Source organism: Podarcis vaucheri (assembly GCF_965113315.1).
Source record: "Podarcis vaucheri genome assembly, chromosome: 11".
NCBI classification, from domain to species: Eukaryota; Metazoa; Chordata; class Lepidosauria; order Squamata; family Lacertidae; genus Podarcis; species Podarcis vaucheri.
The window spans coordinates 55,152,018-55,170,762 of record NC_138749.1 but is presented as its reverse complement, the minus strand read 5'-3'; the positions used below and the strand labels follow the sequence as shown (position 1 = coordinate 55,170,762).

At 42.4% G+C, this 18,745-nt stretch overlaps 1 protein-coding gene across 6 annotated transcripts in view; it reads left to right on the top strand.

Annotated features, from left to right (window-relative positions):
* Positions 1-18,745, top strand: part of CNTNAP4 (contactin associated protein family member 4) — a gene marked incomplete at its 5' end in the record, with an annotated part of 292,590 nt that overhangs the window by 89,699 nt on the left and 184,146 nt on the right. For all 6 annotated transcript variants that reach the window (XR_014224342.1, XM_082241506.1, XM_082241505.1 and 3 more), the window contains one exon: positions 9,137-9,330. Coding sequence is in view for 5 of the 6 variants with exons in the window: in XM_082241506.1 (XP_082097632.1) it covers positions 9,137-9,330 (194 nt within the window). The remainder of the gene's footprint in view (positions 1-9,136; positions 9,331-18,745) is intronic.

The window sequence follows — 18,745 nt, the reverse complement described above, 5'->3', positions numbered from 1 at the left end:
AGTCTGATTAACATGAAAATCCATGGCCTGTTGCCCAGAGGAACTGTCTTGAGGAGCACCTGGTCAATATCAGGATGAAAGTTGAAATAAGGTTTTTTTTGTGTGAAAAGTAACTCTGAGACATTTTCATTTTAGACCTTCTGCCTTGAAATGAGCCGGCATTTTTGTGACTTGCCCTGAATCTAAAGATTGTCATTTACAGTGGAATGCCAAGAGGTTGAAAATCATTATTGATTTTGCCTCTGCTTCATCATTTGCTTTTGAAATACTATTTCTGATCCCGTATTCCTTCCTGGTACTTTGGTGCTGATGAGACCCAGAAGCAACTTCACATTTAAAAACTTTTTAAAGGTGACGCTTTTGTCATTTTATTAAGAATAGTTTCATTCAACCTTATTTACTATGTAATGCAGGTGGACATTGATTTTTACATATTCAACTCAGTATCTGGAAATGCAAGAAAACAAAAGAAAACACAGCTGACCCCAGCTCAGAAATAGGCTTCTTCTTCTTCCAGACAGGCTCTTTTGATGGTGCCATATGTCCTGGACAGCTGCTCCATGATACTTATGTTTTATGAACTAGAATAGTTCTAGCTTATTCTTCTTTTGTGAACTGGAATAGTATGGTCATTTGTACCCCAGTCTCCTCCAAACAGTGAGAGTTTTCAGGGATGCCAGAGCATATCTCAGGTTAGAATGCAGGTCAGTGGAGACTGTGATGTCTTTGTGATATATAGTTTTTGAAATATACTTGGAGTTGAGTGTGAATTTCATGCTCTTTATTCAGCTCATAGTAGCAATGAATGAAACTTTCCCCAAAATGACTAGCTATATATACATTATTTACACAGTGGGCCCCGCGTGATTGGCTAATTCTGGGCTGTTCCTGCAGGCCAATCAGGTTGCTGATTCACTGAGTCTCTTCCCAGCTCCGACCAAAATGAGACTGGCTCCAGGTCTATTCCACCAGTAACATCACTTCCAACTAGGGGAGAGAGGAAGGCCTGCCCCATTCAGCCAATCCATTTCCAACTACTAGTTTCTGTGGCAACCAGTCAACTATTCTCTTTAGACATGTGAGGAGTTACTTGACAGACTTAGTTAGAAAGCCGTTGACTTAGCAAAGAGACTGGACTCAATGCTGTAGCAGTTTCTTTTTCTATGAATCCCATCTTAGAAACAAAAGCTTGAGGAGGATCCCAGACACCCCAATGCTACGGCAGTATTCTTATTACTATTTCCTATGCTTTTGTTTTGTAAAGCCTGTTAATGCAGGTCACTTTCATTTTCATTTTCAAATAAGCAATTAAAGCCCTAAACGGCCTCGGCTCAGTAGACCTGAAGGAGCGTCTCCACCCCCACCATTCTGCCCGGACACTGAGGTCCAGCTCTGAGGGCCTTCTGGCAGTTCCCTCATTGTAAGAAGTGAGGTTACAGGGAACCAGGCAGAGGGCCTTCTCGGTAGTGGCACCCACCCTGTGGAACACCCTCCCATCAGATGTCAAGGAATTAAGCAGCTATCTTATTTTTAAAAGACATCTGAAGGCAGTCCTGTTTAGGGAAATTTTTAATATTTAATGTTGTATTATTTTTAACACTTGATTGAGAGACGCCCAGAGTGGCTGGGGAAGCTCAATCAGATGGGCAGGGTATAAATAAATTATTATTATTATTATTATTATTATTATTATTATTATTATTATTATTATCCATCACTGAAATCCCAGTAATATCTGGGGAAATCTAGACATATGGCGATCCTGCCTGACACCCCACTTGCCTGTGCATAGAGTACAGCGCTGTGCATTTCCATCTGCTAATTTTTAAATCCCCTAATTTTGCAAGAAATCCCTTTTATGTTTTATTTCCATATATTCAAGATCTCTACTTAGATAAGAAGCTTACTGGGAGACCTTGGGTCAGTCATTATTTGTTAGGGCTGTGCCTTAAGCTTGTTGACCAAAACTCCTTGAAGGAATGGTGGAATCTAAATATACTAAAATAAATTATACAGTCTTCTCCTTTTAAAACTTGCCTATCAAGGCTATTAAACAGTTGAGAAGTAAATCACAGACGTGTCAGTTACGAACATCTGACCTGGAGCTGTTATTGATGGCTATATGAAAGCTATTCATTGTTTTGACTGTGTTTATTGATTAAACAATTATTTAAGCCTCTACAGATCTTTTATTAATTTCTTTAGTCCTCAGTCACACTGATCTAGCCAATGTTCACTGGATGCTGACAGAGGTGACCCCATTTACTAACTGTAGAAGGAGAATTATGATCCTTGGAGCTCTGCCTACCATTGATTGTAGATGTTTCGACCAAGACCCAGAAATACAGCATCATTTGTGAATCTAGCATCACCAATATGTGTATTATAGGAAACAGTGGGTTGTATTCAAATAACTTTTACTCAGAGTTAGACTCATTGTAATTAAGGGACCTACATGAGTCATGGTCATTAATTTCAGCTGCTCTGATCTGAGTAAAAGTTAGTTGAGTGCAACCCTCTGCCAAATACAGAGCACTTACTGTTGGTAACAATTCATGGGAAGAAAAAAGATGAAGCAATTTTTAGTCTAGATTCAGTAAAAACAAACAAACAAACAAACAAACAAACAAACAAACAGTGCAGCTTGACAGATGGAAAGGTCCTTCCTCTTGTACCATATACCGTATTTTTCGCTCCATAAGATGCACCTGACCATAAGACGCACCTAGTTTTTAGAGGAGGAAAACAAGAAAAAAAATATTCTGAACGAAACAGTGGATATATGATTTTTGTGGTTCATGCTGTGGCCGCAGACATGATATGTGATTTGATGGTGAGTTTGGGGTAGCCCAATGCAAAAATCCTGAGCTTTTACTTCCCTGCTCCCAGGCAGCCTCCTTTATCTCTAGAATCCCTTATCTCCCTCCCAATCCCTTGTCGATCAGCTGCTCAGTGGTTTTGTTTTAACACCCCCTTCCCTCTTTCTAAAAACAAAACAAAAAACACAATCTGCTTTTTGACCCTGGGCAATTCGGCTCCAGGGACCACACATTCACTCCATAAGATGCATAGACATTTCCCCTTACTTTTTAGGAAGAAAAAAGTGTGTCTTATGGAGCGAAAAATACGGTATGTGATTCTAGTGCTTCTCCCAATTCATCAGAGCCATTTTGGGGGGTACCAGAGGTGAGTGGAGGAGGGGGGGAAGTCCCATTGCACAAGCTTCATGCAAGGCTTTCACTGATGGGACTTGTTCCCCAAGTGTATTGTGGCACTTGAAAGATTAACAGATTTATCACGGCATAGGTTTGCATGGACCAGTCTACTTTGATCAATTTGCTGTTACTTTCCTGGAGCAAATCATTATTATTAATAATAAAACAATTTGTACACCCAGGGCCGTCTTTAGCATATGCAGTGCGGGGGTGCAAAAAACTGTCCAGTGCCCCCATTTTTTTGGGGGGAGGCCAAAGTTCTTGAACTTTTTTGGGGGGGGCAGCTCAGAGTTGTTGAGCTTTTGGGGGGGCACACAACTCTTTCCCATGCCACTGCAGGAGGAGAGCATTTCCCACAGAGGCTTGGGAGGGAAGCTGCGCGCCTCGTGTAAGCAGTGTGTGTGTGCTGGGCGGGCCTCTTGGCATCCCACCAATCCCAGGCGCGCAGGAGGGTGAAGCCAGCCGGCCACCTTAGCGCCTGCAGCAGAAAAGCCTGTGGTGCTCTGACGGACTCAGCTCAGCTAGACAGCGGATGTTGACTGGCCTGGCTCTTCAATCCCCGGACTCTAAATCTTGACCCAGGACTCTCGGCCCAGTGCCCCTGAGAACCTGGCGCCCGGGTGTGCACACCCCTTGCGCCTATGCGTAAGCCGGCCCTGTGTACACCGCCCTATACCCGCAGGTCTCAGGGCAGTTCACAAGATAAAATCACAATACAAAATGCATAATAAAAACAAAAACAACCTGATAATCCCCTCTCCCCAATACATTTCGAAAGGGCATTGGATGTCAATCAGCCAAAGGCTTGGTTAAAGGGTTTTTGCATGGAGCCTAAAGGTGTATAATGAAGGCGCCAGCTGAACGTCTCTTTTCCACAAAAGAGGCTACCTCTCTGGAAAACCCAGTAAAATAATAATTTGATTTGTGTGTATTCTGTTGTGACAGAAGTGATTTGGCTCTGAAGAATGTTATTCTGCTACAGTGGTGCCTCGCAAAACGAAATTAATTCATTCCGCGAATTTTTTCGTCTAGCGAATTTTTCGTCTTGCGAAGCACGGTTTCCCATAGGAATGCATTGAAAATCAATTAATGCGTTCCTATGGTCAAAAAAAGTCCAAACAAAGCCAAATTTGGTACAACAAGAGTTTATTAAGTGCTCTTTAAAGTCACACATACTGTAAGGAGCATTTCAAAATTCAAACCCAGAATTTTTTTTAAAAAACAGCAGAGTGGCCCAATGGTCACAGAAAATCATAAAAATGCAGAAAAAAAACACACAAGCTTCCAGATTCTTGCAAACCCCTTCCCAACACCAAGTCCTTGAATTCCAAACACCCCAACCCAAAATCCAAAACCCCAAAAAAAGTTTTAAAAGCTTAACTTACCAAATGGCTGCAAAAGAAGTTTTGGAAAAGCTTCAAGAATCACCAAAGTCTTTAAAAACTTCAAAAAAGGCTACTATGTACACTGCGTTCTATGAGTTGCTCCTCGAAGTCAAGTCGCAACTGTATTAACGGTGTTAAGAAAAAGGAAACAAACTTGCAAGACGTTTTCGTCTTGCGAAGCAAGCCCATAGGGAAATTCGTCTTGCGAAGCAGCTCAAAAACGGAAAACCCTTTCATCTAGTGAGTTTTCCGTCTTGTGAGGCATTCGTCTTACGGGGCACCACTGTATTAAGTCTGTATTTAAGGCTGCAATCTGGTACACACTTACCTGGAAGTAACTCAGCAGGACTTACATTCGAGTAGACACATACAGGCTTGCACCACACATCTTTAACTGCAAGACAGTGAGGCAGGGCAGTCAGCTTGCAACTTGAAAGAAGGACCTTCTTCTTTTTATTTGAATGCATATTATGCAAATGCGCTCCTTGCAGACTCTATGTGAATTATGCTCCTTTGATGTAAAAGGGAGGGGCACGCTCAAGGGGAACGTAGGCCAAATGAAGTGATTACTTCTGCCTTAGAAAGAGAGAAAAATGTGTGGCATATTTTAGAGATGAAGTATCGCGAAGAGCTCCAATACTTCAGAAAGCGAATACTTTACCTGAACTAAGTTGTCATAGTACTTCACCTTTAAATGGCTTTCCCTCTTTTAAATAGCTCTCACCTTTAAAAAGCATCTAAAAGAAATTCTGGTACCTCATCAGAGGCAAAGCATGCTTGGGAAGAGCTGTTTCATGACATTTTTTTTTTTAACAAAGAGGGGACATCTCTTCACTTCTTTAATGTTATCCTCCATGTGTAAACTTCATTACAATTGCTTACAACAATATATAGTTACCTCCAAGTATAAGCTCAGGATATTTTTTAAACATATGTTGAGATGTGACTTATTGTTTTTACATGGAAATTATTCCAGATCTATCTCCAGGCAAATGTCTGACCTTTTTAGATATGATGTTGCCTATTATGATCACAGTGGAGTAACTGCAGTGGTACCTCGGGTTATGAACTTAATTTGTTCTGGAGGTCCGTTCTTAACCCGAAACTGTCCTTAACCTGAGGTGCATTTTCGCTAATGGTGCCCCCCGCCGCCGGCGTGCTATTTCCATTCTCATCCTGGGGAAAAGTTTGCAACCCGGAGCAACTACTTCCGGGTTAGCGGAGTTCGTAACCCAAAGCATTTGTAACCCGAAGCGTTTGTAACCCGAGGTACCACTGTAAATAAATTAACACATTCTTTACAGTTGTGTGTTGCTTTGTGAGGATGGGGGGGCATTTAATGCTTACACACCAATCCTAAGAGCCCTGGGAGAGAAAGTTGACGACCTTGAACCTAGCTCAGTCGTAGTTGGCCATGTGCTCCCATTTCTAGTCACCAACCTGAGCTTCCAGACCAAGCCAAGGACAGCCCCAAACAGAGTACAAAGCATGTTCTCCCTGAAATGAGAGCACGTGTTGCGGTGGGGTCTGCCAGGCCAACACTCTGTTGCCAGGCAGGTTAAATGGTGGGATACTCAGGCTGCAGTCAGAGGTAACTGGCCTCACTCCAGGCATTCGGCTTGAGATCCTTGTTGACCTCCCCGTCTGCGTCTCCCGGCAGGATACAGGCAAGGTCACCAATCGGCGATCCCACTCAGCGTGAGAGGGACACACCTCTCCCCCTCCTCCCTGGTTCCCTCAGGGAGGGGTAAAGAGACAGACAGAAATCTATTTACATGGCTTTATTCCTGTCATTCCAGTAGTACAGAGAAACGTGTCTGCACTCTCCAGTCTCCAACAGTAGTGCAAGAAACTCCACCCCTGTACTTCCAGTACAGGTCAGATGACACTCTGAGCTAACATCCGGTGCTCAGTGCAATGAATAGACTGCTCCTTTGTTCCAATAGTACAGTCCCACACATCAACATCCTGTTTTGCATTCCAGACACTTGCAGCTGGCTTTTGCATTGCTGCTTTTTCCTGACAATTGCCTGAAGCAATGATTGGATGACCGGGTTGCTGGGGCAAATTGCACGTTGCAAATTGGGTGGGTAGGACCAAAGGTTTTAAATATTGGGGCACTCTGCTTTTCCTTTCTCTTTCGCTGAGTGCATCGGATCACCTGCCAGCCCGCCCTGTGTTCCGGTTGACCTTGCTATGCCTGTCATGGGGTCGTCTGCCATTGGGGCAGGGGCCTAGTAGGAATTTTGTCCATTTGGCTGATTGGCTGGTGCCATTTGGTTTTTGCCTACTACTTTGCAATTTATCACAACTTGTAAGGTTGCGGTTAGGCATTGGTTATAAAAATTGGTGGAGGAGGGGTCAGGATAGGCTGGGCCTGCCCCTCCAATGGTGGTGTGGAAGGGAATTCCGTCAAAGGAATCCTGGGGCTTGCCACGATTTCATCCAATCCCTGAAATGGGACCAGGGCCGGCAAGCCTTGGGGAGCTGGTTGGGTGAGCGGTGAGGGACTGTCACTCAGCTCAACTGATCCCCAACATTGTTTTCCCTTCACTGGCTTCCGAGGGAGTTCAGAAAGTCAGTTCTGTCCCAGGCGGGGGGACAGATAGTCATAACCAGTGCCTAAGCAACCACTCACAGATTATGTATTTTAATAAAGTTGTGGCCAAAATTATGCCAAGAAACCTCAAACAAAAATTATGTGTGATTTGTTAATTATTTTGAGGGGTGGCTTGGGGACCTCGACAAACAATGCAGTAATCCAGTCATGAAGCTGCCAGTGCATGAACTACAATGGCCAAACCACTGTTTATGAAACTGGAAACACTAAACTATAGTCAATCTAAAATGGAAATAGAAGCTTCCGTTCTTCTTCTTGTAGCCTTGGTGGGGAATGGTATGTCCTCATGTTCTCATAATGATAAACAATGGCTTATTGTTATATCTGAGCACAGCTGTTACGTTTGTCAGTCGACAGAACTAATATTCCTGACTTGGCAGAGAAATCAACTTCCGTTTCAGTCTCGAGAAGCTCAGAGGAAAGCAACAAAGCGAACTCCCAGCAATGTGCAGTGGCTTTGCTTTATTTGAATCCATTCAAAAATGTTTCTCCTTAAAGCAAATGAGAAGCAAGGGGGTAGTTTGGGTTTAAATGAACAGTACAACAGGGCTCATTCTCATGGGGGAGTGGGGGGCAGAATACTTTTAAGTCAGAGCTTCTTTGACAAACTTTTAAGAATAGCTGGTCTAGCCTAGCCTAGGTACAATGTTCAAAATACTGTTCTTCTGACCTTCTGGCAATCCATTACAGTGGTACCTTGGTTTGCATACTTCTTGGTTTGCATACGTTTTGGATTACAAACACGTCAAACCCGGAAGTGCATGTCCCGGTTTGCAACCTTCTTTTGGATTACAACCCGTTGTTGTTTTTTGGATTATGAACAAATGTTTTTTGGGAAGCCCCATTGGCAAAAATATGCCTTGGATTACAAACTTTTTTGGTTTACAAATGGACCTACGGAACGCATTATGTGGTACCTCGGATTAAGAATTGAATTCGTTCCGGAGGTCCGCTCTTAACCTGAGGTACCACTTTAGCTAATGGGGCCTCCTGCTGCTGCCGCACCACAGCCACATGATTTCTCTTCTCATCCTGAAGTAAAGTTCTTAACCTGAGGTAGTATTTCTGCGTTAGCGGAGTCTGTAACCTGAAGCGTCTGTAACCCGAAGTACCACTATATAAGCTAAAAGGTAAATGACCCCTGGAGGGTTAAGTCCAGTCAAAGGCGACTGTGGGGTTGCAATGCTCATCTTGCTTTCAGTCCTGCCAACTGCTAGGTTGGCAGGAGCTGGAACAGAGCAATGGGAGCTCACCCCATCAGCGAGCCCAAGAGGCTCAGTGGTTTTGACTACAGCGCCACCCATGTCTCTTATATCACATTTTTATGGAGATAGGTTTCTGTATATATACAAGTTTCTGTATATATAAGTTTCAATCAGCAGTTCAGTTTTGCGTCAACTACAGTTTTCCTTGAGGTTTTGTGTGTCTGTAATCCTCATAGAACTGTAGCCCAATGGTTGCCATTAATTTGATTCTGAATTGATTTTAGAATGAATTGATTTTAGAATGTACCGGTATTTCAATTAACTGATTGTGTTTTTCTGTAAACTGTGTTACTTTTACTGTTGTTAGCCACTCTGAGCCCAGCTTCGGCTGGGGAGGACGGGATAGAAATAAAATTGTATTATTGTTATTTTATTTTATTATGATGATGATGATGATGATGATGATAGAGGATAGATAGATAGATAGAGATAGATAGATAGATAGATAGATAGATAGATAGATAGATAGATAGATATAGATAGATGATTGATAGATAGATGATAGATAGATAGAGAGATAGAGAGATAGATGATAGATAGATAGATAGATAGATAGATAGATAGATAGATAGATGATAGAAAAATTTCCATTCTTCCACTCTGAACTAATTTCTCCTTCCAATATTTTCCCTGTTCTATTTACCCCTAAAGGTGCTGGTGGCTGGACTCCACTCATATCAAATAAATATCAATGGCTGCAGATCGATCTTGGCGAGCGAACTGAAATTACCGCAGTGGCTACCCAAGGTGGATACGGGAGTTCCGACTGGGTAACAAGCTACCTCCTGATGTTTAGTGACAGTGGAAGGAACTGGAAGCAATATCGTCAAGAGGAAAGCATTTGGGTATGTTCTGTTAGTGACAAGCACCACAATGTTTTCAGTATGGTAATCACATTTGTGTGCATTTCTGTGCCATTTTTCATCAGGCTAATTTACATAGGAAGTTTGAAATTTCTGAGTAAACAGAGGTGAATCTCCCTCTGTAAGATATAGATTGGATAGAGTTCTACCTTTTGTTCATTTAACAAATACGGTATTTTATTTACCCTGGGAAATATGTAAGGTTTATATCGCCATTTGCACATTTTTTAAAATTTTTTTAACTATTGCGCTTTGGAAAGAAGGAAAATAACTTTACTGTTTTCTCACAGGGCCTATATTGGCTGTGTAGTGGATTTAGTCTAAAACATTAGAAAATAAATATAAATCTTGATGTTTTCGAAATTCAAAGCCAAAGTTCAGTAAAACTAGATTTATACAACATTGCCCAATGAACTATGTGGATGCCTATAACAACAGATATGATTTTGTGCTTGCAGCACACAATATATAAAATATTAATAAAGCTTTATATATATTATAGCTGGAATCCTATATACTTCTCTTGAAGTAATTCCCATTTTACTCAGTGGGGCTTAGTTCTGAGTAGACACATTTAGGAATGTGATGTAAGCCAAGGACCCCAAGAAAACATTATCTGAACCCCATTTATTCGGTCCACTTTTCACAGTGAACTGAGCCAATTTGATGTTCCGGAACTTGCTGATCAGAATGCAGCTACCAGTCAAATTCTGCACTTTTTTTAGTTTTTGTGATGCAGTTTTGGTCTGTAAAAGGAGGCACAAAAATATGTATTTTAGATAAAATGTACACACATATTGTTGTGGATTTTTTTAAAGGGGATGCACCGAGCAATGTGTATATTACAGCAAAACTGCACACAATTTACATGCATTCTTTTGGAAAGTCTGCATTCTTGTGCATTCTTTTGGAAAGTGGGGCAATAGAAGTTAATTCAATAGCTTCTGATGCGCATGGCCTTGCTACCTGAACATGACACACAGAGGGTTCATTGAAGCGACATTGTTCTCTGTCCTGTATGAAGGACGTAAGGTCATAGTTATGTTGTGAATCATATTATGCAAGCAATATCTTTCTCTGGATAGCATATGTATTTTGGATAAAACAATTATCATTTATGTAGACATTATTAAAATGAAATATTTATGTGAGTGTCAGTAAAAAAGAAACGTCTGCATTCAATACTGAGTTCATTCTAGGATTCATTACCCTCTTATTCTAAGTGGATATTACATGTTTTTTAGAGAATAATTAGGAACATATTTGATGTCAAGACAGAATTTCTGTTTTGCTATATTTTATTAACAGGGCCCTATTGAAACATTTGTCAGAGGTAGTTTTTTTCTACCAATCTGGGCTGAATTTCTCTATCATTTGTAATTGTCCTTCGCAGCATCACACCTAACCATTCCCTCAACTATTATTCATGGTAATGGAAAATGATTTGCCAATCTATAATTCTTGAGACCAGCCTCTCTATCTTTTCAGTCTGAATACTTTTGACCAGCCTCCAATTTTCTGGTGCAACAGCTGTACTTAATGATAAAAATTGCATATTTTTGTGAAAGACTTTGCCCTTCTAAAGGGGATTCATTTAATCTTTGCAAGAGATTAACTCAGCTCAAATTAACTTTATATGTTTTCCCCCTGTTAATTCCGTTAAAGAGGTATTGATTATGAGAATACTCTCCTGAATTCGGCGGCCAATAATATGAGCTGCAGGGTCTTACTGTTGGAATGAGGACAGGGCTGGTTTTGACTGCTGGCACTCTATCCTGGCCTTAGCTTTTCACTGATGTAGGAACAGCTATTGCTTTCTCCTTACTTTCCCGAGGGCCAGTTGCTGTGGTAAGGTAAAGGTAAAGGGACCCCTGACCATTAGGTCCAGTCGTGACTGACTCTGTGGTTGCGGTGCTCATCTTGCTTTATTGGCCAAGGGAACCAGCGTACAGCTTCCGGGTCATGTGGCCAGCATGACTAAGCTGCTTCTGGCAAACCAGAGCAGTGCACAGAAACACCGTTTACCTTCCCGCTGGAGTGGTACCTATTTATCTACTTGCACTCTGACGTGCTTTCGAACTGCTAAGTGGGCAGGAACTGGGACCGAGCAATGGGAGCTCACCCCGTTGCGGGGATTCGAACTGCCAACCTTCTGATCGGCAAGTCCTAGGCTCTGTGGTTTAACCCACAGTACCACCTGCATCCCTTAGTTGCTGTGGTACCCAGATGCAAAGGAGGAGAGGGCCCTACAACTTTAATTGTTCTAGAAGATGAAATTTCAGCAGGTGTAGTTTATATAACAACTTCCTCCTTCCACCTTATCAGTTTCCATCAAACCTCCTTTAAAGGCTTCCTAAGAATCTTTTGGAGCTATTCATTCCTTATCGCAGATGAATGTGCTAGTTGTCCGATTAGCCAGATAAAGCCAGATGCGTCTCTGATTTTAGTAGTTACCGGTTTCCTACAGCAGCACAGATCACTGCATAAATTTCTATAGTTAAAAGCTATCAGTACAGCCGGACTATTGCTCTTTTACAGCTTCTTATTACAGTGGTACCTTGATTCTCAAAGTTAATCCATTCTGGAAGTCCGTTCCAAAACCAAAGCATTCCAAAACCAAGGCGCGCTTTCCCATAGAAAGTAATGCAAAATGGATTAATCCATCCCGGACTTTTAAAAACACCCCCTAAAACAGCAATTTAACATGAATTTTACTATCTAATGAGACCACTGATCCATAAAATGAAAGCAATAAACAATGTACAGTGGTACCTCGGGTTACATACACTTCAGGTTACAGACTCCGCTAATCCAGAAATAGTACCTCGGGTTAAGAATTTTGCTTCAGGATGAGAACAGAAATTGTGTTCCTGCGGCACTGCAGCAGCAGGAGGCCCCATTAGCTAAAGTAGTGCTTCAGGTTAAGAACAGTTTCAGGTTAAGAACGGACCTCCAGAACAAATTAAGTACTTAACCCGAGGTACCACTGTACCACAGTCACACAATCAATCAATCAATCAATCAGTAGTTGAAATGGATTCCACACAGTCACAAAAACAAACAGAAAAGAGCCGCAAAAACACAAAATAAATAGCAATAACAGACAGACCTCAGCATAACACTCAAAACAGAAGTGTGGCACTCAATTCAGAAGCGTAACACTCAAAATGGAGTACGTTCGGCTTCCAAAAGAAGTTCGCAAACCGGAACACTTTTGAGGTTTGCAGTGTTTGGGTTCCAAGTTGTTTGAGTACCAAGGCATTTAAGAACCAAAGTACCAGTGTACTACCTTCGTTTTATGGTTCTGTTGACAAACTATTGCCAGAAGTCAGTCTGTGTGTATATAGCATAGCATACAACCCACCAAGAATTCCTCCTTGGAATAACTGAGATCTTGAAAGAGCACACAGATAACATACTTCTCAATATTTTGTTACCCTGTTTCTCTCCCTCTGACACAATTTGAGAAACATTTGCACTTTCTTGTTTGTAATGCTAGGGCATGTTGCTCTCCAGGTTATTTTGAGCCACTTCAGTGTAATTTAAGGGAGTGTGGGATGGACCAGTCTGTGTTCACCAGCATTATGTACATTCTGTGGAATTAAATTGCATTTCTAATACTTCCAACAAAGCATATTATTTGTTTGTTGTTTGTCTTCTTCCAGTTATACCTATAAAATTCATTTTTATTAGTAGTTTTATACTCTACATTTTCCTACATATAAAATTTTAAATCCTGGATGAGTTAAAATATTTTTAATTCTTTTCTGGTCTCCCTCTGAGTGCCTTGGCCTCTTTATCATTCTGTTCTGTCTCTAAAATGTTGTAATGTCAGGGACTGGTATATAAATGGTGGAGTCCGCCTCCCCATCCTGACTCTTCCAGAGAGGAGGAAGAGGAAGACAGTATAAATTTACAACAGTGGTTTGCAGGAGGTCACAGTTCAGAGGCAGATGAGGGGAAAACATGGGAAACAGGGAGAGGAGGCAGTGCTGGAGCGGCAGCTAGCTGACACAGTGTCTTTAGAAAACATCCCTGGCCCTCCATCTCCCAGAACCCGGCGAGCCTTAAAAGTAGGAGAGCAAAGAGCTCAAAGACAGAGGGCACATAGCAGCACCCGTAGAAGTGATGAATTCGGAAGTGGAAGAGAAGGGGGGTGGAGATTCACTTGAGACAACACCATTATCCAAGAGTCTGGGTTCTGTAGCCTCTCTCTGTAATATTGAAATTAAAAAGGATGGTAAGAAAATTTTCCTCGTCTTTATACTTTCCTGGGCAACCAGTCAGGAGCCACTGACAGCATCCTGACATGTAACATGTTGTAACACTGGCTTCTTGCATTGTATAGCTATACTGCTCAGCAGCCCCAACTGCCAGCTAGTTTGGGCACTGGCTGAGGGCCCCACAACAGCTCAACCTGCCAGCGACTCACTCACCACTGAGTCTTCCAGAGTGGTGTAGTGGTTAAGAGTGGTAGACTCGTAATCTGGTGAATTGGGTTCGTGTCTCCGCTCCTCCACATGCAGCTGCTGGGTGACCTTGGGCCAGTCAAACTTCTTTGAAGTCTCTCAGCCCTACTCACCTCACAGAGTGTTGTTGTGGGGGAGGAAGGGAAAGGAGACGCCTTCGGGTAGTGACAAAGCGGGATATCAAATCCAAACTCATCTTCCTTCAACACCATTGGCCCCTTACCTGCATGCTCCTACCGCTTGACACCTCCATTTCGTACTACCTGGAATCTAGTTTCTGAGAAATAATTTAGTCTTCTCAGGCATTCTGAACAAGGTGCCCTGGAGAAACTCCTCTCGCAATTTCCTGTAACAGCTCTAAATGTGTTTTAGATTTATTTCTTAAAAGCTTTTAAATTTAAAAAGTTTGGCCACTTCTCCCAGAATGCCTGACTCAGAAGGACCCCGTTTCTCTGATGAACCTCATTGACCCTTTCTCACAGAAGCAGGAGATAGAGAAGCTACCAGAACTTCCACTGCTATTGTAGTGGTGAAGAATGAAAAGAGAGGGGCTGGAAGGGAGAGCAAATGAAGTGGGTTGTTGGGGCAAGAGATCAGGACTATGTGGTACTGCTGCTACAAAGAGAAGGATGGGCAATAGGAGGGGTTTCACTGGGGGAGGACAGCTATGGGGACACCAGTACATACCCTCCAACATTTTTCCGATGAAAATAGGGATGTCCCATTCCATAATGATAATTTTACTATTTATACTCCACACATCTGACTGGGTTGCCCCAGTCACTCGGGGCGGTTTCCAACATATATAAAAACATAATACAGTGGTGCCTCGCAAGACGAAATTAATCCGTTCCGCAAGTCTCTTCGTCTAGCATTTTCTTCGTCTTGCGAAGCAACCCTATTAGCGGCTTAGCGGATTAGCGCTATTAGCGGTTTAGTGGCTATTAAAGGCTTAGCGGCTATTAAAGGCCTAGCGGATTAGCGGCTAAAAGGCTATTAGCGGCTTAGCGGCTTAGAAAAAGGGGGGAGCGGGGGAAAAAATCGGAACACTTGCAAGACATTTTCGTCTTGCAAAGCAAGCCCATAGGGAAAATCGTCTTGCGAAGCAGCTCAAAACCGGAAAACCCTTTCGTCTAGCGGGTTTTCCGTCTTGCGAGGCATTCGTCTTGCAGGGCACCACTGTAAAACATTAAACATTTAAAAAACTTCCCTATACAGGATTGCCTTCAGACGGCTCAGGGGGTCAGATAATTCCATGCCCTCCAACATTTCTCCAATGAAAATAGGGACGTCCTAAGGAAAAGCAGGACATTCTGGGATCAAATCAGAAAACGGGACGGCTTCTCTAAATCAGGGACGTCCCTGGGAAATAGGGACACTTGGAGGGTCTGTCAGTAGTGTGCTGGGCCCATGAGCTGAACAGTGCTGAGGGCCTCCTGAACTCTGGTGCCAGCCCTGCTCAACAGATTTTGTAATCTGCTCCCATAAGCAATATTATGCACACAATCCAGCCACAGTCAAGCATTTTTTTTTAAGTCTCATTGATCTTGGTTGGTGCTCAAATATTTGCCCTGAAAGTCCAACAAGACTGGGGGTGGGGCGGGTAGTATCCATTATTTTTGTAATACTCTTGTCTTTTGTCACACAGCTCTTGTGCAATTATTTAGAATAATTCAGTTACTCTAAAAGCTGCAGTCCAAATTCAAGATAAACTGAAGGAAAAGCAGACTATAATACTCACATGTTCATAAAACACAACATAATTTACCTTCATTTAAAAGGTTGGCTTCCTGCCACAGTCCTCCAACCAGTTACCTTGCTCAAAGAATAATTAATAAAATAAATAAATGAAACTTTAATCAAGATTAAGTGGTTTAAGGATCAAAGGCACTGTACATTTTTCAGAAAGTTCAGTCATTTAAGTTATATCCAAAAAATGTTTACATGGATCAATATGAAAGAAATACCAGATATAAAAAGGCATGGGTGATGATGCATTGACTTAATCTCAGAGTAAAGACCAAGGCAATTTATATTCAGCGCAATGTGTGCCAGTCAGGGAATTGAGACTTAAACAACAAAGGCTATAATGTGCATCTAAGTCCATCTTGTTCCAGAGTTTATGGAAGCTGGTCCTTTATAGGAATTAAAAGTTCACAGATCAAACATATCAATGTATTCTTTTTCACCACAATTGCACTGCTGCCAAGGTGATAAGGAGCAGTGGGAATGAAATCTGCCTCTTGGAGAACAGTGAGGTCAATGTAATAGTTGAGCGTGTTGAGTATTTTGCAAATAGGTTTAAAGGCCGCGACCTGAGGCTAAGGATATTACGCCTCTGCAAGGACTCATTTTGCTGCTCATTTCATTTTGATTTTGGTGATAATCATTTATCAGCAAACCACTGTAACAATCACAGAAATGGCTTCTTACACTCCCAGTTCTCAAGCGTTGGTTGATGTGCTACCTCTTCTCGAGTCTCATATAGCTGAAACTCATCTTGCACCCCCACCAATAGCATTCTCTCTTTGACAAATAGCAATGATTCTGAAATAGAATGTACAACTTGCAAGTGCAAGTCCCAAGTTCATTCCCCAGCTGATCCAGACAGAGATCAAAAAGTCTCCTGTCTACCAGCTCCACTTGGTACGCAGGCTAAGACCCTACCTGCCCACAGACTGTCTCACCAGAGTGGTGCATGCTCTGGTTATCTCCTGCTTGGACTACTGCAATGCGCTCTACGTGGGGCTACCTTTGAAGGTGACCCAGAAACTACAACTAATCCAGAATGCGGCAGCTAGACTGGTGACTGGGAGTGGCCGCCGAGACAGGTCCTGAAAGACCTACATTGGCTCCCAGTACGTTTCCGAGCACAATTCAAAGTGTTGGCACTTAACTTTAAAGCCCTAAATGGCATCGGCTCGGTATGCCTGAAGGCGCATCTCCACCCCCCATCGTTCAGCTCCAAGGGCCTTCTGGCTGTTCCCTCACTGCGAGGTTACAGGGAACCAGGCAGAGGGCCTTCTCGGTAGTGGCACCCGCCCTGTGGAACGCCCACCCAGCAGATGTCAAGGCAATAAGCAACTACCAGACTTTTAGAAGACATCTGAAGGCAGCCCTGTTTAGGGAAACTTTTAATATTTGATGAATTATTGTATTTTAATATTTTGCTGGAAGCCACCCAGAGTTACTGGGGAAACCCAACCAGATGGGCTGGGTATATATATATATATATACCGTATTTTTTGCACCATAACACTCACTTTTTCCCTCCTAGAAAGTAAGGGGAAATGTCTGTGTGTGTTATGGAGTGAATGCCTGTGGGTGGCAGGGGGGATCTGCTGCAGTCGTGAGCAGAGGATCCATAGTACCCCTTCCTTCCCTCCCATGGTTACAAAGCATGGATCCACATGGATCCTCAGGATTTTTGCATTGGGCTACTCCAAATTCACTGTCAGATCACATTTCTGTGGCCACAGCATGAACCACAAAAATCATACATCCACTGTTTCGTTTAGAATATTTTTTTTCTTGTTTTCCTCCTCTAAAAACTACGTGCGTGTTATGGTCTGGTGCGTGTTATAGAGCGAAAAATACGGTGTGTATATATATATATATAACATGACAAATTATTATTATTATTATTATTATTATTATTATTATTATTATTATTACAAAAGAAACAAAGGTAAAAAAATGCTTTAATTTACAAGTATGCCGTGTGATGTTTTAGAACAAAATATCTAATATTGTTCTAATAATGTTAAAGAGGTTAATGTAGATCCAGCCCTAGTAAAAACAAGCTGGTGAAGGCTATTCCTATGAGTTAAACTATTTCTTGGGTGGGTTTTTTGTGAATTTACAGAATAATAATGCATATATAGCATTCAGTGATTCGTATATATTATCTCAGTAATCCTAACAATTATGTAGCATGGTATCCATATGCTGTTTCCCCCCTAGGTGCATTCTAGGATACCAATATGAGAGATCCTCTGTCTAACGTACGTTTCCCTAACTTTTAGAATGTGCAGAAATAATTATCTACAGCTGCAAGGAAGGCACGAAGCTCAAGATGCACTATCATAGCAGAAATGAGATTTGAGCAGTGTCAAGCTGTTTATCTCCAAAGAGCAGTTCCCAAAGCTGTGGGAACTTATTCCTGGGAATGTGCCCCTGTCAACAATTAGCAACACAGTACATTATCGCAGTGCAGACTGACCCAGATTTCTAATCTGACAGCCCCCAAATCTCAGCTTGTCGGCTGCGATGCTTCAACCATTTTGAAATAGCTTGCTGAGATTTTGGGAGGCTGGGCCATACCCCATGTGAAGTAATTGAATTTACAAGCAGTAATTTAAAGAATCCATATTTCAAGAAATTCAGCCCTCTGCTGTCACTCAGAAAGTCAGTCAAGTTGGAGAGGCAGTGTGGCACAGTGAATTGTATGTTGGACCTGGGGAGGAAATCAATCATACAATGCTAAGGGGATAACTCCCATCAGAATAAGCGTTTCTGCTTGCCAGATGGAATTGTATGCCTCCCACCTCACCCCAGTATTCTGGGGGTTCTCCGAACCCCTCCAGAACCAATTTGGCAGTGGACTCTGGGGAAAAGCCCCACTGCACTAGCAGAAATTCTTGTGCAGGCTTCCATTGGCAGGACTAGTTATCTGCAACTGGCCCTTGGCTTCCAATCTTCAGGCTTCCATGAAACTCAAGTTGAACTAGCTATTATCTCAGTCTATGTTCTGGCTGAGGGGACGCGGGTGGTGCTGTGGCTTAAACCACAGAGTCTAGGACTTGCCAATCAGAAGGTCGGCGGTTCAAATCCCCGCGACAGGGTGAGCTCCCGTTGCTTGGTCCCTGCTCCTGCCAACCTAGCAGTTCGAAAGCACATCAAAGTGCAAGTAGATAAATAGGTACTGC